The sequence below is a fragment of the Maniola jurtina genome, chromosome 17, assembly GCF_905333055.1.
Source record: "Maniola jurtina chromosome 17, ilManJurt1.1, whole genome shotgun sequence".
In the NCBI taxonomy this organism is placed as follows: domain Eukaryota; kingdom Metazoa; phylum Arthropoda; class Insecta; order Lepidoptera; family Nymphalidae; genus Maniola; species Maniola jurtina.
The window spans coordinates 13,702,871-13,715,123 of NC_060045.1; the positions used below are offsets into that span (position 1 = coordinate 13,702,871).

Sequence of the window (12,253 nt, forward strand, 5' to 3'; positions counted from 1 at the left end):
ATAGGTACCTAGTTACTTGTCAGTGACAGCTGCAGTTTTCATCTATCCGTGAACTGGCAGCAGATAGTGATAGCATCAGTGACTGCATCATCAGGGTTGAGGAGTTGGGACTTGGGAGTCCAAGCATGAAGTCGTTGCTTAGTAGGGCAGTAAGCCTGCAGCATCAGTGTTAAAGAGTTAAATCCAGTTTTTATGGGACATAACTTCTGCTGTTGATAGAAAAAATTTGCAAATCAGTCCCGAAATCTCGAAAAAATTGGTGTACACTGTACATACATTAAAAAAGGGGCCGAATTGAGATTCACCTCCTTTTTGGTAGTCACTCGGTTAAAAATGAAAAAGGAATGGGGAAGATAGAATTCATATTTAACATTTTTTCACGAAAGTCAGCTGCATCCAAATACCTAGAGGGAAAATCTCGGCTCTCTTCAAAAATCAATGATAAAAATAATGTAGTCGATGTACCCACTGTAGTCTTTGATGTAATTTCACTACATATCACCTGGCAAGTGGCAACGTTGACGGTTGACGGTTTAAGTGATCTGTCTATACATCGATGGATCTGTCATCTGTCACAGTGATCTGTGGTCCGCTTAGTCCGAACCAAAATGAATGCGCGGGAGTTGTGCCGTGGGCTGAGTGTGTACAAAAGTTAACTAGTTCGTAATTACATGCACGGTAGTGCGAGTTGAGGATATAGCGTGTAGTGTAGCAGTAGAGGTAGCGGCATGGTCGCGGCGTGGGCGATGTGGGCGGCGTGGGCGATGCTGGCGGCGGGCTGGCCGCCGCCGGCGCGCGGGTCGCCGGGCGCGCCCGCCGCCTTCGCGCTGGACAGCACGGTGCTGCTGAACGAGGCGGCGCGGCGCGAGCGCGAGGTCAGCTACAAGATCCGCGCCGAGCTGCGCGTGCTGCCCGCCGCGCGCGCCGAGCCGCACCACCCGCACGAGCTGCTGAAGTTCGAGGTCAGAGCGGCTTCTGCACTCGTTGGTCAGCCACCTCCCGTCGTGTTCACCTGTGGCTCAGCGGGGTATGTGCTTGCAGCTGGTGTCGCCGCAGCTGCTGTGGCGCGGCAAGCACGCGAACGCGGACTACCTGCCGCTGGCGTCGGCGTGGGACGACCACGCGCACAGCAGCTTCTACGCCCGGCTGAGCGGCGGCCTGGTGCAGCAGCTGTACTTGGACCCCGCCGAGCCCATCGATGTTCAGAACTTCAAGAGATCTCTCGTCAGTTTGTTCCAGGTACTGTTGAAGTGCACTTAATTTTGTGATTTTTTCACATCAGGTTTAGATTTTCCTTCTTTTCTATTTTCTTGCCATAGTCTGTCTATCCCTAGAAGTTTTAGTTACAAGTTGATTGAATTAAGTTACCATCCCTTCTCACAATCTATACTCTATACTTACTAATAAATAAAATTGGAGTGTCTGTCTGTAATTTGAAATAACTACCTCATATTAAGCTTATATGGTTATTTTAACGATACCATAACTGAAACACATTTTTAAAATTTTTGTTTGTCTGTCTGTTTGAAAAGGCTAATCTTCGGAAAGGTTGAACCGATTTTGACGGGATTTTCACAGACCAGTAGAGGATTGACCAGGGAGTAACATAGGCTACTTTTTTAACCAACTTTCAAAAAGGGAGTTGTGTTTTTCTACCTATGTACACCAAAATCTCTGAGATTTCTGAACCGATTTGTGTAATTTTTTTTTTAATCGATAGAGGAACTTTGTAACGTTGTTTCATAGTTAGACTTGTTAAAAAGTTGGATTCCAACTCCTTAATCCTGATGCTGCAGGGGACCTCACCATCAATACTGATCAGATTTAGAAACTGTCGGTTATAACTAAATTGATTGATATTGATATCTGTACCAAGTAAAGACTTTGTCATTGACCTCGAGGACCCAACTCCTCACCCCTGATGCTATAAGGAATTGCATTCCTAAATCCTGGTGGTCCCTCGGGATTTTTAAAGGATCATCCGTTTAAATGTTTTTACGTGGTACAGAAACATGTTGCATTCCAGGGATGGGCTATTACGGATAGGCTACTTTTGTCCTGGGAAATCAAAAGTTCTCACAGGATTTTTAGAAGCCTAAATCCACGTGGGCGAAGCTGCGGGCATCAGCTAGTCTTGTATATTATGGTATACCCCAACATTTTATTTCAAAGCATTTTTAAACTCTATTTTATTCTTTAAATTAAACTACTGATTGACTTTTGATTAAAATTTGTTTTAAAGATTATTTAATTTTGTAAAACTGGAAAGAAAATTAAAATGAATTAGATAATACATATCATCCATCATCCCTCGGTTATGTAAATTATGTAACAAATTCAGTCAGTCACTCGATATCAACATAAATCCACCTGGTACGTTTCGAAAAATAGTTATTAGTAACTTAATCAACCAATCAAACGAATAGTGTTAAGAAACGTTCTCTGTGTACCTACTAATTAATGGCAGAAATTTCAATTTTTTCAAAAAAATTTTTTTTTTTTTTACTATTCTTACTCCTAGGTTAACTTTACTTTATTATAGTTTTAGATTTTTTCAATTACCATTGCACCTTGAATAATTTTTTTTATGTTTTCACTAATTCGGAAAGTTTTTAGCTACTTTTTGTATCATTTTACTAATGTGATTAATATAACTGTTCCATGTTAATTTGTGTGAATGTGCATGTAGTGTTTGCTTTAAAATGATTTTACATACAACGTCATGTAATTTAACTTTATTTAATTTAAGATAATTTTTGTAAAAATCGCTAGCGAACCTTATTAATAAAAATAAAAAATAAAATACATATTATTTGCTTCCAGCATCTTTGCTATATTTTTGAACAAATAACTATTTTGTATTAGGAATGAATTTACAACCAATTGTGAATACTTAATAAATAAATTGCAAAATAATATGGAACTGTACGTAGCTGCAAGTGTCGGAGGCAGAGAGCAACGAGACGGACGTGTCGGGGGAGTGCGTGGTGCGCTACGAGGCCCCCGCACCCACCACCATCCGCAAGATTAAGGTATTCATTTAAACTTCTGCAAGCAATGCTCATTATAAATATACATGTCTGACTGCCTAAATGAGTGAGGTGAGCCAGTCAACATATGCATTTATTATTCTAATTGTTTTTAAGATTATCTATACTACTAATAAATAAAATTGAAGTATCTGTCTGTTTGAACGGACTAATCTTCGGAATGGCTAAACTCCAACTCCTCAATCCTGATGCTGCAGGGGATCTGACCAATCCACGCGGGCGAAGCTGCGGGCAATCATCTAGTACTAAGTGTAACAAACACAATTCCATAATGTCTGTTACACGTATGTTGTTATGTTACGTGCCAGGTCAGTCCAAATAGAAGTGTAATGTATTGCAGCGCGGCTGCCGCGCGGCGGGCTGGCCGCAGCACGGCGGCGCGCGCGACGAGCTGCAGTCGCGGCGCCTCACGCGCTACTCGCTGAGCGCCGCGGGCGACGCGCTCGAGGAGGTGAGACCCTTGTCCTAATTGCTCTTCCACAGTCTATCCTCGACTCGAGGAGTAGAGAACTGTGCAGCGGAGCACGTCTGCGCGCGCGAGTTCTGTCGCTTGATTACAGTTACCCGTCTCGACCACGGCGACTCTTCTCAATGGACATCGACCGACTATTCAGAAGATATTATTATACTTAAATAAGTAACCTAATGAATCTAATAAATCATATCGGTATACTGACGCCTATAGTTCTGAATGGGGACAACCCTCCAACCACCCATGGCCCCACCAACCTCTCGGTTATATGGGCCGAAACGCGGGAGGGCGCCCGTTCGGTACTTCTTTCCCGGGGCGCCTTCTTGACTCCCTACAAATTATTTCTCTGTCATCTCCTTGTCCCTATCGCGGTCACTCTCCCCTTTCTGGGGCAGACGGCACAACACATCGGATTCCCGTCGCCGATCGTGGTGTCTCCTGTTTCCCACTTCCGCTAGAGTACTCGCGCGTTCATCCTCCGTGCTGATGTCGCTCCCCTCCTCGATGCTGCTCCTCGAGTCCTCCTCATCGGCACGCTCCCCCTGAATGGGGACAGTCTGATAAAACTAGTGGTGTGTGTCAGGTGTACGCGGAGGAGCTGCACACGCTGGGCGCGGCGGCCGCGGGCGCGGGGCTCAAGGCGCGCGCGTGGGCGCGGCTCACGCGCACGCCGCTCGCGCCCACGGCGCCCACGCCGCTGCCCACGCTGGCGGCCGCGCTGGAGTCGCTGTCGCCCGCGCTGCAGCCCGCGAGCCTCGCCGCCGCGCCGCCCACCGACCTGCACGCCGCGGTGCGTGCCCCGCTCTAGCGCCCCGATTTCTTACTTGCCCATTCGTTCTTGACTGAGTGTTTTGGGCGATAATTAGAGGCTTTAACGGAAGTCTATGTTACCGGTTCTGCCCGTCGCGCGTCGCTCCGAGTCAGTCGCAGTTGTATCATAATATACAAGGAACTAGCCGATTAATATATCGAAATTACAACTCGCATCGCTGGGTTTGTAGATTTTGTAATTCTCTATTATGCAGAGTCTATACAAATGGCCCATTTAACGCAGGCGAAATCGAGCCCATAAACTAGTTTTTCATATTGGCATCGTTCAGTTTTGCAATTTCAATTGAAGAGCAAGTTTTATCGTTTACGTATGAGTAAGCGTGAGACGTGCGGAGCAGAGCGCGGCGCGATAACCTGCCGACGCCGTGTCAACACGCGCCGATAGCGCGCAGCCGCGCCACGGATCAGCGCAAGTGAGACCATTGCAAAACTACACATATTTGCTAGTGGTACGGTTGAAATTGACTGTTGCTTTGCATGTTAGGGATAAGTTCCCTCGCCTTATTTGTGTAGGAGTGAGTCGCCCGCGATCGGCGACACGTCTCGGTAAAGATGACGGATACGATTTCTATTACTTATTTTTGTTCTGATACAGTACACTATGAGATTAAGTAATATATCGAGCGCTCTACCAGTGAAGGAAAACATCGCGAGGAGACCTGCGTGCCTAAGGAGTTTGTAACGTTTTCGAAGGCGTGAGAAGACTGCCGCCCCACACTCGACCGGCGCGGCGCGGCTGCAGGCTGGCTGAATCCTTCTCGTACCGAAAGGAGACCCGTGCTCAGTAGTGAGCCAGCGATGCTGCGATGACGAAGTAACGTCCGATAGCCCGAGCCGCCGCGCCCGGGAGCCGCGATAACGAGTTCCTTATCGCTCCCGCTGCGCGCTATCGCCGCGAACGACGAGCGACGAGCGACGAGCGACCCTCCAGTCTATTTATTTACATTTGTAATTAAAGTTCTTAGCTGATAAGTAGGTACGCTTACAATTCACCAAATGTTAGTCTGAGTAGCAGTAGTCGATACCTACTCGTACTATTCCATACGTAATTAGCGATCCAGCGCATGCGTGTTGCACGCGCTGGATCGCTGGATGATCCAAAAGTACGTGTCAAAGTTTAAGTGATGCAAGATCATTCTATTTCTATTTCAACATTAGAATGTCTTATAGCAAATTGACTGAAGCAATGAAAGATATGTGCAGTATGAATTAAACCTTCACAAAACGAAACTATGACAAAATGAGACAAATGCAGAGTATCATGAGTAGCATATTTGTAGGGCTTCTTTATTATAATATTGTTACCAAGTTTTAAAAATAATTTTAATCTCACTCGCTCTGAAAAGCTTTTTTGTCCTTCGAAATCAGCGTGGAAAAGTGCATTTTAACCACTAGCGCGGAAAGTACTTTTGACATTCAAACATGACGAACTGCGGTCCATGGTTGACGCACTTCCCTAACGTAGGTATATTAATTTAAAAATACCACATTACAACGTTCAGAAACGCAGTTTGTCCTTGCAGTCTTTACTATTATAGGAACGTTACTTTGGAACTCTTTATTTTAATTTTAAATACCATTGAATTAAACATAATACCGTAAGTTACCTACTCTACGCGTGTGAACTGCACACCTGCATGTTGGACACGGGAAGGGACAGCGACAGATGGTCGCTGCGGCGCGCGGCGCTGCGCATTCTGAGCGTCGGCAACTGTCGTAACTGTCGCTGTCGCTGCAGGACGCGCCGCGGCTGAGCGCGGAGGAGCTGGGCGCGCTGGCGGCGCGGGCGGGCGGCGCGGCGCCGGGCGCGGGCGGCTCGCTGACGGCGGCGCGCGCGGCGCTGGCGCTGCTGGACGCGCTGCGCCACGCCGCGCCCGCCGCGCTGGCCGGCCTGCTGCACGACGGCGTCGACGCGGAGCGCCTGTGAGTACCCGCGCCTCCCGGAGACCCGAGTAGAATGTCCTTCTCGAAACGCACTACAGAAAAATCGACGAGTTTTTGTTGGTTTGATGAGATTCGAACCCTTGACGTGATGATCGACGTTCGTTTGATGTCCGCTCTCTGTGTGTCGGCAGGTCGGGGCTGTGCGCGGCGCTGGGGCTGGCTGGCAGCGCGGCCGCGCACGGCGCCGCCGCCGCCTTCCTGCGCCTGCGCGAGCGCGACGCGCCGCACCACCTCGCGCACCAGTACTTCGCCGCGCTCGCTCAGGCACCGCACGCACAGGTACGCGCGCCGCCGCCGCGCACCGACTCACATTGTGTTATGACCAGCCGACAATACCTATAGTGTTTTATTGCGATTTTATCGAGATGAAATTTTTTTGTTCCGTGGCCATATTATTTTCACCAGTTCACCCGGCGCGGCGCGGGGGCCCAAGATTTTGCTTATTTTTTGTTTCGAGACTGTACCTCTCCGAATGATAATTTTCGAAACCCTTCGAGGTATCCCAGTTTGTGTCTATAAGAAAAACCCTCAAAAAATATCGATCCGTACCAGTCTATTAGTTCGAGTGGGTCGTCCGGCTCGTGCAGCGCAGTAGCGGTGGTGTGGTGTCGCAGGAGGCGGTGCTCGACGACGTGCTGCAGCTGGGCGACGAGCTGCACGACGCCGCGCTCGCCGAGAGCGCGCTGCTGGCCGCCGCCGCCGCCGCGCGCTCCGAGCCCGCCGCGCGCCGCGTGCGCGACGCGCTCGTGCGCGGCCTCGCGCGCTGCGCCGACGACGAGTGCCGTCGCGTGCGCCTCGCCGCGCTCGGCAACCTGCGCCGCGCCGACACCGCCGCGCTGCTGCTGGACCACGCGGCGCGCGGCGGCGCGGCGGCGGGCGCGGCGCTGGACGCGCTCGACGCGCTGCTCACGGCGCGCGGCGCGCTGCCGCCCGATGCGCCCGCGCGCCTGGAGCGCGTGGCGCTAGACGGCGGCGCGGCGCTGGAGGCGCGCGCGGCGGCGCTCGACCTGCTGCTGCGCGTGGCGGCGCCGGCGCCCTTCTCGCTGCCGCGCGTGCTGCTGCGCCTGCGCGAGCAGCGTGCGCACGAGCTGCAGCGCCTGGCGTGGCAGCGGCTGCACGCGCTGGCACCGCGCCACGAGCCCGTGCGCCTGCTGCTGCGTCTGCTGCCGCCGGCGCTGCGCAGCTGGGACGCGCTCGCGCTGCCGGGTGAGTGCCGCCCTGGCGCCGCGTGCGGCAACCTGCTGCAGTCAACACTCACTCACTGAGCTCGTGTCGCAGGCTCGTCGTCGCTGCTGGAGCGCGAGGTAGCGCGCGGCGCAGGCGCGGGCGCAGGCTGGCGCGCGCTGCTGGAGTCGCGGCAGGTGGCGCGCGGCGCGCTGCTGCGGCGCGGCCGCGTGCGGCTGCTGACGTTGACGCCCGACAACCGCACCGACGACACTCTCACCGTACGTCCTTCCCTTCTCCAATATCCTTTTTTAGTCGAAGCTTTTTATCTCACGTTGAGAACACGGCAGGTGGAGCTGTGGACGCGCGGCCTAGACGCGTTCGCCGGCGCCGCGGCCGAGGGCGAGGGCGAGGGCGAGGCCGAGGCGGAAGAGGCGGGCGGCGGGCTAGCGCTGGGCGTGGGCGGCGCGAGGCTGCGTGCGCTGACTCTGTTCCGCGGCCAGGCCGAGCTGCTAGGCCACGTGTGGGCGGGCACGGCCAGCGAGCCCACGCCCGCGCTGCGCGCGCTTCGCCCCGCGGCCGGCGCGCACGCCGTGCTGCCGCTGCTGGGCGGCGCTGCGCTGCGCTACGAGCGCGCCGCGCTGCTGGCCGCCGCACTGGACGCCGACGCGCAGGTGTCGCTGTGGGCGCGCACGGCGCGCACGCGCCTGCAGCTGCGCTCGGCGCTGGTGGCGCGCGGCCGCGCCTCGGTGCGCGCGGCGTGGGGCGCGCTCACCGCGCACGCGCACAGCGAGCTGGAGCCGCGCCTGCGCATCGACGCCGACCTCGACTTCTACGACGCCGTCGCGCTCTGCGTGCGCGCGCGCACCGAGGACCACTGGCACAGGTACGCGCGCAAGCATGGGACCACTCGTTCGAATCTGCAAAGCATAGTTTTAAAACTTTCGTGGTCGGTGTGCGCAGCTACAACGTGACGCTGACGTCGGAGATGGGCACGGCGAAGCGGCGCGTGCGACGCTCGCGCACTCAGCGCTGGGCGTGGGCAGGCCGTACGCTGGCGCTGGGCGCGCCCAACGACGCCACGTGCCGCGCTATGGGCGCCGCGCGCGACTAGCGCCCACGCGCTCACGGCCACGCAAGCGGGAGACAGCCGCGTCGCTCGCTGCGCGCATGCATTTAATACTCTTGTAGAAATTTTAAAACACTATTAATTGATGATCATTTTGATAAATTATTATTATTAACCTACATCATAATATAATTTATATTTTTTGTAACTATTTAAAGAATTTCATCATGTAAGTATCGACCTATGAATGGGTTCGTAAATCGTACAGGTATTGTTATATCAAATTATATACCAAATAATGTGAGAAACACTGTAAATAAAAGTATATTCATAAATTATTTTATTCCTATACTTATTGCCTATTTTTTCACTCTTTTCTCTTGATCTCTAATGTTATCATTCGGAGACTCGAAACGACAATTTACAAATGGCTACGATCGTTAGACTTCATACGCATCAGAAAACCGCGTAACATGCAAAACTGTCGGAGATTTTATCGAAAAATAATTCTCGTAATCAGCGTCAGCAGTTTCCTGATTAACTCGACGGAGGCGCCGCCACAGCCTCGACGCTGCGATCTGAGATGAAAGCGCAGGAACAAATGGCCCCTCAATGAATGGCTTGCCTCTGCGGTGTCGACTTACCGGTAGAGTGGTACCAGCCGCAGCCGAAGCTACCCGTACGTAGTGCCCCGTACGCCGTTTGGCTCGTCTTAGCTGATTCCTAATACGTATAATTATCTACGGAACCCTAAAAAAGTGAGGCCTGACTCGAACTTGACCGGTTTTTACCCAGGGTAAGTACCCAAAGGGTAAAACCCGGCCTAAAAGAAAGCCTAGAAAAACGGGCCAGATATTGGCTCCATAACGACACTTCAATATAAAGCCCCCCTTCACTGACTGAACCCTTGCACAGAACTATCTGCAAAATAATATTGAAGTAGCGCATAAACTACCATTGCTATGAAAGAAATCAAAACTGTCATGAAACAAATATCTGATGCGCTACCTGCGACCAACATAACGCGTAGTCAGCGAGCAGGTTACCGCCTATAACAATACGGAGGGCGGCAGCATCTGTAACTTTGTAAACTTACTGTCCAATTGCTAACCGTTAGGTTATGTTAGGTTATGTTAGGTTATGTTAGGTTATGTTAGGTTATGTTAGGTTATGTTAGGTTATGTTAGGTTATGTTAGGTTATGTTAGGTTATGTTAGGTTATGTTAGGTTATGTTAGGTTATGTTAGGTTATGTTAGGTTATGTTAGGTTATGTTAGGTTATGTTAGGTTATGTTAGGTTATGTTAGGTTATGTTAGGTTATGTTAGGTTATGTTAGGTTATGTTAGGTTATGTTAGGTTATGTTAGGTTATGTTAGGTTATGTTAGGTTATGTTAGGTTATGTTAGGTTATGTTAGGTTATGTTAGGTTATGTTAGGTTATGTTAGGTTATGTTAGGTTATGTTAGGTTATGTTAGGTTATGTTAGGTTATGTTAGGTTATGTTAGGTTATGTTAGGTTATGTTAGGTTATGTTAGGTTATGTTAGGTTATGTTAGGTTATGTTAGGTTATGTTAGGTTATGTTAGGTTATGTTAGGTTATGTTAGGTTATGTTAGGTTATGTTAGGTTATGTTAGGTTATGTTAGGTTATGTTAGGTTATGTTAGGTTATGTTAGGTTATGTTAGGTTATGTTAGGTTATGTTAGGTTATGTTAGGTTATGTTAGGTTATGTTAGGTTATGTTAGGTTATGTTAGGTTATGTTAGGTTATGTTAGGTTATGTTAGGTTATGTTAGGTTATGTTAGGTTATGTTAGGTTATGTTAGGTTATGTTAGGTTATGTTAGGTATGTTAGGTTATGTTAGGTTATGTTAGGTTATGTTAGGTTATGTTAGGTTATGTTAGGTTATGTTAGGTATGTTAGGTTTGTGTTAGGTTATGTTAGGTTATGTTAGGTTATGTTAGGTTATGTTAGGTTATGTTAGGTTATGTTAGGTTATGTTAGGTTATGTTAGGTTATGTTAGGTTATGTTAGGTTATGTTAGGTTATGTTAGGTTATGTTAGGTTATGTTAGGTTATGTTAGGTTATGTTAGGTTATGTTAGGTTTGTTAGTTATGTTAGGTTATGTTAGGTTATGTTAGGTTATGTTAGGTTATGTTAGGTTATGTTAGGTTAGTAGGTAGGTATGTTAGGTTATGTTAGGTTATGTTAGGTTATGTTAGGTTATGTTAGGTTATGTTAGGTTATGTTAGGTTATGTAGGTTATGTTAGGTTATGTTAGGTTATGTTAGGTTATGTTAGGTTATGTTAGGTTATGTTAGGTTATGTTAGGTTATGTTAGGTTATGTTGGTTTTGTTAGGTTATGTTAGGTTATGTTAGGTTATGTTAGGTTATGTTAGGTTATGTTAGGTTATGTTAGGTTATGTTAGGTTAGTTAGGTTTATGTAGGTTATGTTAGGTTATGTTAGGTTTTTGTTATTAGGTTTAGTTAGTTTATGTTAGGTTATGTTAGGTTATGTATAGGTTATGTTAGGTTTGTTAGGTTATGTTAGGTTATGTTAGGTTATGTTAGGTTATGTTAGGTTATGTTAGGTTATGTTATGTTAGGTTATGGTTAGGTTATGTTAGGTTATGTTAGGTTATGTTAGGTTATGTTAGGTTATGTTAGGTTATGTTAGGTTATGTTAGGTTTTGTTAGGTTTTTGTTAGGTTATGTTAGGTTATGTTAGGTTATGTTAGGTTATGTTAGGTTATGTTAGGTTATGTTAGGTTATGTTAGGTTATGTTAGGTTATGGTAGGTTATGTTAGGTTATGTTAGGTTATGTTAGGTTATGTTAGGTTATGTTAGGTTATGTTAGGTTATGTTAGGTTATGTTAGGTTATGTTAGGTTATGTTAGGTTATGTTAGGTTATGTTAGGTTATGTTAGGTTATGTTTGGTTATGTTAGGTTATGTTAGGTTATGTTAGGTTATGTTAGGTTATGTTAGGTTATGTTAGGTTATGTTAGGTTATGTTAGGTTATGTTAGGTTATGTTAGGTTCTGTTAGGTTATGTTAGGTTATGTTAGGTTATGTTAGGTTATTGTTAGTTATGTTTAGGTTATGTTAGGGTTAGTGTTAGGTTAGTATGGTTAGGTTTGAGGTTAGGTTAGGTTGGTTAGGTTAGGTTTAGGTTAGGTTAGGTTAGGTTAGGTTAGGTTAGGTTAGGTTAGGTTGTGTTAGGTTGTGTTAGGTTGTGTTAGGTTAGGTTAGGTTAGGTTAGTAGGTTAGGTTAGGTTAGGTTAGGTTAGGTTAGTTTTTAGGTTAGGTTAGGTAGGTTAGGTTAGGTCTAGGTTAGGTTAGGTTAGGTTAGGTTAGGTTAGGTTAGGTTAGAGGTTAGGTTAGGTTAGGTTAGGTTAGGCAGGTTAGGTTAGGTTAGGTTAGGTTAGTTAGGTTAGGTTAGGTTAGGTTAGTTAGGTTAGGTTAGGTTAGGTTAGTGTTAGGTTAGGTTAGGTTAGGTTAGGTTAGGTTAGGTTAGGTTAGGTTAGGTTAGGTTAGGATAGGGTAGGGTAGGGTAGGATAGGTTAGGTTAGAGTTAGGTTAGGTTAGGTTAGGTTTAGGTTAGGTTAGGTTAGGTTAGTTTAGGTTAGGTAGGTTAGGTTAGGTTAGGTAGGTTAGGGTTAGGTTAGGTTAGGTTAGGTGTTAGGTTAGGTTAGGTTAGGTTAGGTTAGGTTAGGTT

The 12,253-nt window shown here is 47.9% G+C and overlaps 1 protein-coding gene across 1 annotated transcript; it reads left to right on the plus strand.

Moving 5' to 3' along the window:
• Nucleotides 1-94: 94 nt before the first annotated feature.
• On the plus strand, nucleotides 95-8,868 carry LOC123873758 (microsomal triacylglycerol transfer protein). Its single transcript, XM_045918773.1, has 11 exons — nucleotides 95-962; nucleotides 1,042-1,239; nucleotides 2,934-3,032; nucleotides 3,391-3,501; nucleotides 4,106-4,312; nucleotides 6,092-6,276; nucleotides 6,429-6,576; nucleotides 6,912-7,503; nucleotides 7,576-7,742; nucleotides 7,812-8,347; nucleotides 8,425-8,868. The coding sequence occupies exons 1-11, from the start codon at nucleotides 729-731 to the stop codon at nucleotides 8,573-8,575; spliced, it is 2,628 nt and encodes an 875-aa protein (XP_045774729.1). The 5' UTR covers nucleotides 95-728; the 3' UTR covers nucleotides 8,576-8,868.
• The last annotated feature ends 3,385 nt before the right edge of the window (nucleotides 8,869-12,253 follow it).